Below are 7,676 nucleotides of genomic sequence, written 5' to 3'. Positions count from 1 at the left end.
TCTCTCTCTCTCTCTCTCTCTCTCTCTCTCTCTCTCTCTCTCTCTCTCTCTCTCTCTCTCTCTCTCTTCTCCCTCCTCTCTCTCTCTCTCTATCGCTCTCTCTCTCGCTCTCTCTCTCTCTCTCTCTCTCTTTCTCTCGCTCTCTCTCTCTCTCCCCCCTCTCTCTCTCTACACGTTTATCTCCATGCACTCAACATGCATACTTTCCCTACACCGTTCTCTCCCTTCAGTCATGACAGCACATATATTGTTGATGCAGGCGGGGCTTCATCTCTCTCCTACACCTTGCTTGCCCCACCTGCACTCTATGACCTCACGTCTTTAATACAGGAATGAATAATTCTCCCTACAGCTTTCTGTCCCTATAGTCACCAGGTGATCTAGTTTTTTTTTCTATAATATTCTCTCCCGACAGTCGGACAAGTGGCCTAGTCCTTCCTGTACATACACCTCGCTCGCTCTGCACTCGTGTCCGCATGCACACACGCGCGCCCACACACACGCGCGCACGCACGCACGCACGCACGCACACTCACTCACGAACGCGTCCGTCTGCTTACCGCGACCTGCTGGATGACGTGGTTGATCGGTTCGAAGACGGACTGCTCCATCTTAGGGAACTGCTTGAAGCCGGTCAGGTTGACGGTGGTCACGGTCATCGTTAGAGCTTTCAGCACCTGCTCCTCGACCTTGCTCTGTTTGACTTGCTCGTCCGGGTTCTGATAACAAAACACACAACATAGACGTGCGTACCCGTACCATAGAAATAATGTACTAGTTAGACGAGTATCTAGATGTATTTTTTAGTATCCCAATATATTTCTATTGTACGCACGTAGGTCGCGATGCCGGACACACGCGTAGGTGTGATGCGCATACAAATGATGAGATTCACACAGATTTTGTTATGTTTATTTCATTTGTAGAAGGAGTGTGCTTTAATAAAGATATGTCTGTAATTTGATATATTCAAGGGTTATCTTTTAAATGACTTACAAAGTTAGGTGGGCCGTCTTACCCCACCTTGCCCTACGTTCGAACGGGAACGATACACGTGGCCAGTGAAATTCAGAAGGGTGTTGCTATCCCCGGGCGTGGAGGGAGGGTCACGTGACACAGTTGACGTATACTTCAAAATCATTACTCATCCGGTAACGCTAACTGCAACACCTCCAACGCTAACCATAACACTAAACATATATATCTCGGAGCGCTATATATAGGTATTGGGATCCACAAAAATTAATCTATGGTGTGGGGACAGAGATCATGATGCAAAAATCCTAACCCTAACCCTAACCCTAACCCTATCCCTATCCCTATCCCTAACGCTAACCCTAATCCTAACGCTAACCCTAACCCTGATCCTAATCCTAACACTATCCTAACACTAGTGCTGCCACGTTGCGGTCACCTCCCTCCACGCCCGGGGGATAGCATTACCCAATTCAAAATGGCGGCCATGTTGAAATTCAAGATGGCGGCAAGATACCACGTCGATGGAGATGGGTACCCAATCTCATATGAATGTACAGGGCCGTAGGCTGAGCAAATTCCTAAGTGGGGTCACAATTTTATGACCCAACTGTGTAATGATGAGGGACGGGCGCAGCTATTGATCGACGTCCATAGTGTGGTAGGGCTGGGTCTGAGACAAGACTTTCACGGATAAGTGAACAAAAAATCACGTTAGGGTTATTTACGATTATTAGCTAATCTTATTTTTATATTTTTGCTACAAAATCTAGGGGGCAGCTGCCTCCTTTGCCACCCCCACACGCTACGGCCCTGATGTACATCTCTTAAACTACATGTGTGCCAATTGTCATGCCTTTGTGACAAAAAGCGTACCGGTACAATTCATCTGATTTATGGCTCTTAGCTCCTGTACTAAAATGACATCGGCTTTCGTCGAGCTCGCATGTCGCAAATGTATGATGAGATTTACTGTGCCCGCAGCACAGAAACACAACTATAGAAAGCGTGGTAATTGTAGCAGCCATTGTAGCAGATTAAACAAACAGACTGCGCGGCAGGCTTGTCGGATTGCGAAAACAACTATCACGATTTCAGTATTAGGCCTACCTAGGAAGACACCCCCCCCCCCATTCCCCGAGGAGTCGAGTTAGGAGTAAAATTTTCCTCAAACAACAAATGCACATCGTACTTTAAATTGCTTCAAATACGTTACTTTACTTTAAATTGCTACAATTACTTTAAATTGCTTCAAATACGTTACTTTACTTTATATTGCTACAATTACTTTAAATTGCTTCCAGAAATAGCAGGAGCTGAATAGCAGATGGATCCAGTCAGGCGATGCATACATACAAGAGGGTATAAAGAAAGAAATACATACAAGAGCGTACCTTCTTAATACGCTCTTGATACATATATATAATAAACTGCCGGGCTGGAGACATAGCATTCATTATTGGCGCACCACAACGAAACGCAGGCTGATTGCACCTACACAATGCACAACTCGAGGCACCACTTGCAAATTGTTCTCATATCGTTCTCGCCGATCACATCTAAATATTATACCCGCGCAAGGCTCACTATAATGATACAGTTAGAAATTGCAAAATTGCAAAATTGCATAGTAGTTCTCGAGTAAATTTCCACAGAGTAAACCGTACACTACATATGCTAGCGCTATACCCTGAGAAGTAGAAGTAATGAAGTGGAGATTGTGTAGGCTACAACTTAATTGGTAATTTCCGTATGGTGGTTATCAAGTTCTTACCGCATCTCAAGTGTTGTAACCTGCTTATAATAAATCATGATCGGCGTCGTAATATATGCCTTAATTGCTCATTTCTTAATTATTATAATCACTTTAAACTGCTGTGATGAAGTTCTATTATAAACAAATTTATCGTGAAATTTAAAGCATTAGATGTGAGATGAAAGCATGAAATCGACTGATAAATTTCAGGCACACACGCTCCCACACACGTACGCCGCACACACGTGCACGCCCGCAAGCCATGTCCATACGTCCACGAACATACATGTACACGTGATGCCATATATGCAGACACACATGTACTCGCGTACGCACGAAGCCAGTGTGCTCGCTTGCGCACTTACCCAGCCACTCACCAACCTACACACGTACGCAATCCATACAACATAACTAGAAGAAACACGCAAGGTATATAGGAAAGTGTGATAAGCCGAGCGACAACGTTTAAATGCCAGTCGTCTGCGAAATTCTGTATATTCGCAGCTGCTTCTCTGTACCATCCCAGCAACAACAAAAACAGCACCTATCAACAAGAAATCTGTTACGTGATCACTACGTGAGCAAGCACAGCCTACCATCCTCATAAACACGAGAGGAAACATCCGCATTCTCATAAAATGTTCCGCAATATATATTAATATTAAAACTATTATTGAGGCTACGTGAATAGACCTGTCATCCGTCCGCAAAGCCGCCCGCATGTCATTGTCGGCAAGCTTCACATGCCTACTGCTGCGCGATAGATAGCTGTCTACTTGCGGGTTTATATTATTATATCGAACAGTCAGCGACAGCTATATGGACGTTACGAGGTGCTTGAGTTGTTGGTAAAATATTGATATGGCCTCAGTGTACTACACACACACAGCATGTTTAAATTTGATGACTTCCGTGTGTAGGTAGAATGTATGAATCAGTGAGTTCGGCGGGTATAGTAAGCCAAGGTGAGCTTACGCACTATTATCAGTTACTGCGAATGGCTTGGGTTACATATATAGGTAGATGGGGGTATCGCTTAGGCCGAATACGTGTTCCAATGCTATCTGTATTCGTTATTCATGCTACTTACTACGGCTGAAGGGGTCGTTGTCGTATCAGGTACTACATATATGTATCCGAGGTACTCTTGCATATATGTATACACAAAGTGTACCAGACTTGTACTGCAGACGTGTACCCTAACCCTATCCCTAACCCTAACCCTGACCCTAACCTAACCCTAAACATACCTCATATAAAAATATAAACATAATACTAAACAACCTAAAACTACCTCGGGTACATATATGTAGTACCTGATACGACAACGACTCTTCGTGTCTTACTGCGTGTGAAGACTTGAATCGCACTCACGTAAGTCGATAAACTAGAGCAGGTGTTTCTAACGCGTACAATCTCGCTGCGAAATGGCATTTTCGTGTGCGTGCTGGGAAAAGCTTGTTTACAGAAGAAAAAAAAATTATGGAAGAACTTTAGAGTTAGCAACACATACGTGTCACATGCAACGTGAATTCAAACGGTCGCATTGTGATTTCTAAAAAACACAACAACTGCTGATTTATGGGATTTTCTTTTGCGCATGTATGGTCGCCAATGGGAAATGATTTCCCACCGTAATATCAGGAGTGTCATATTATCAGAAGTAGATAATAGGGAATTATTTATCTACTTAACTTACTTATCTTTTACTTACTATCTATTATCTACTTCTGATAATATAGACACTCTATATTATGTCTGTATAGTCTATTATATATATAGTATATATAATAGTATATATAGTATATATATAGTCTATATATATTATCAATAGCTAATAAATCCCTTTTATTAGGTATTTATTAGCTATTGATATTATGACACTCCTGGTAATATATCACATACGTAATACCCATATATATATATATATATATATATATATATCTAGACACTAGTCTTTATATAGAGTCCAAATATATAGTGGATTCTAACTATATAGTATATTATTGCTATGGTAATATCACGCACCTGGAGGCTCTCCAGCTTGGAGGATATGACAACATCAGGCTGGTGGGCGAAGCTAACGGTCATGTGCATGTCCTGCTGCATACTGCTGAATCGTACGTGCAGCTGTAAGAACACAAGAGAAGCCACGCTGTTACAATATACGGCACATCCGAAGCACAGAGGATGGCCACTTTGAGAAGGGGATGAAGACTGAAACGGGTCATCGTATTTTTTCATCATTTAATCATTATTTCCGTGTGCGCGGTAGGCTAGTTACCTCGTTGACTGAATTTGGTGTTTTTAACTAAAGGTTCACAATCCTTTCACACATCGACCGAAGTATATATATATATATATATATATATATCGACATACATCGGAACGCTGTAGTATGAGACTGATTGCTCTACTCTGATGTTATATATATATATATATCTAAAGCTATGAATTATGATGCTAATGTGATCGTTCTCCATATCTTGAAAGGATAATATTAAAGGACATTATTAATGACTAAAGTATATATGACGCGTGGCTCACGACCTGCTGGTTAAAAGCCTCATTTGTATGGCCTGCGCACGACGACTGATGTGAGCTATTTCAGTGAAGTGTTCAAAGTAAATCGGAGGAAACTGAATAAGAGCTCATGCTGTCAGGCCTCAGACCCGAAATAAAAACGAGCGGACTTCGTCTCTAGCTCTGATGGCGTATCGGCTTGTGAAGGCCTTTAATCTTATGAACAGAATACACATACATATTACACATAAAAAGTGACATACACATACACACATACATACAGACACATACGCACACACACATACATACATACATACAATTAAGTGCTAATAATACCTAGGTATTATTAGCTCTTGATACATACACATACGCACACACACACACAAATACACCCACACACACACATATGCAACGCACGACACGCCACGCCCCGCTCATGCACGCCACGCACTCACATACAGCACACACACACAAACACAACAACACACACAGCACACACACACACACACACACACACCACATACACACACACAAACACACACACACACACACACACACACAACACACCCACACACACACAACACAACACAGACCAGGGAGAGAGACCACATATAAATGGTGAGTATAGTCAACTTTTCTTTATTGAACCGAGTGGAACATACCGTGAGCGGGAAAACACATTGCAACAAATATTTCCAGCTCACATAAAAACACATGGCCGACGAGACACTAGATGCGAGACGCTATTACAGCGCCATCTTACGTAACATGCGGTTCTAATCTTTACGGGAGCACGGCCAGGTAAACCCATATTAGCAAAATCACAAATGACAAATGTCATTATTAACCCCTGATATTAGGGAAATCTTACAGAAAGTACAGGTATGATAGCTGTACTGTAGCCAGGCGAGCGGTTACTTGCTTTCCTGTTCAAACTGAAACACAGGCATTCAAGAAGAACTGCCACACAGCAAACTGTGAAGCCAACGACACATACTAGAACGCTGCGCGATCACGCTGCACGACCAATAAAATTATTCTTAGCAATGACTAATTTTCACTTGTTTGCTTTCCATATTAGGTACCATACACATGGTGAGTATATAATCACAATGGTTACGTCTCTAATAGTTTTACATACTGAAAGATATTGTTAGCTGCATATATGCGAATTCACCCCCCCCCCCATAAAATCACTTATTATAAACACAAATGACAAATTAAGAATGAAAACAATCTCTTCACAATGCAGTTTTGCTCTTTCAGGCTTCAATTCCCTGTCATATTAAGTCATTATTGATCCTCGTGCTGTTCGATATTGACGGGAAAGACGCCGCAGCCTGCGGTTGCCGGTAATCGATGCCTTGGGCATTTCTTTGCGTATTTGCGTAGATAATTCATGGCGAAGACTGTCTGAACGGGCAGACTTCACGTTGCTGTGGGCTGCTTTCGGCAGTCAGTACAATTTATCTTGCTCTGGTTACTACCACACGTCACCAGCGACCAGAAAATTTTCGAAGGTTTCACGCTGCAATGTGTTGCCTGCATAATATTTCGACGCGTGGAAACAGATGGGCCCTTAGACACATTGTATGATTAGAATTTGTATGATGATTATATTTAGAATATGTATGATTCACAACGACGAATGCTGTAAATCTATTGTGTTTGCGCAGCCGTGCACTGAGCATGCGTGGAAATAGTTGGCAAAAAGGTTGGAAAAGGGTTAGGCTTCATTTCAACCGTTGAGCCTGGTTAGACTCAAAATGATTGATCTACTTCAAACTACTATAACATAGTAAAGCCCAACGGAATAACTGATTTAGGTTATGATTGATGGGATGGGAAGACGCTGCGAGATGTGATTTCCTTTGCAGTAATAATCTAACTCGGGCGATTTGTGCAAATTCACTCAGATTTTGAGACGACGTTGAGACGCTGAGATGTTCTGCATGAACCCCAGTTGCTTAACGTATCCATCGCTACACCTTATCAAGGGCGTATAAAGAAGGCCTTCTTAATACGCTCTTGGCCTTATGTGCTGGGCAGCCAACCTCCATCCAGTATTTATACATATGCGCACAGAAAAAAACTGGTTACGTGCACAATATACACTGTGCGGCTATATCAAGCGAATTAATCTGGAATCGAGATGCAAGAAAAACGACTGTGAACTGATGATATTTTTTAATAAGGATGTTGAGAGCATTAGACGCATGATTCCCACGATAAGCTCAGCTGTTATGAGATCTTACAGAAAATACAGATGTGGTTTTGCACGCGCGTATGCGGCCACACGCACGCGCGCACGCACTGTGACGCACACACGCACGCGCGCACGCACACACACACGCGCGCACGCTTGCATACACGCACGCACACACACACACACACTCACACACACACACACACACACACACAC

General features: G+C 42.5%; 1 protein-coding gene across 1 annotated transcript in view; it reads right to left on the bottom strand.

The window, feature by feature from the left end:
• The window catches only part of LOC106804657 (C2 domain-containing protein 2-like), a gene marked incomplete in the record, with an annotated part of 88,944 nt that overhangs the window by 29,268 nt on the left and 52,000 nt on the right, over window positions 1-7,676 (bottom strand). The window contains 2 exon segments of the mRNA XM_014805930.1: window positions 561-719; window positions 4,760-4,861. Of these exon segments, the coding sequence (XP_014661416.1) occupies window positions 561-719; window positions 4,760-4,861 (261 nt within the window).

The sequence above is a fragment of the Priapulus caudatus genome, unplaced genomic scaffold, assembly GCF_000485595.1.
Source record: "Priapulus caudatus unplaced genomic scaffold, Priapulus_caudatus-5.0.1 Scaffold82, whole genome shotgun sequence".
NCBI classification, from domain to species: domain Eukaryota; kingdom Metazoa; phylum Priapulida; class Priapulimorpha; order Priapulimorphida; family Priapulidae; genus Priapulus; species Priapulus caudatus.
This window is presented reverse-complemented; position numbering and strand designations above follow the sequence as displayed.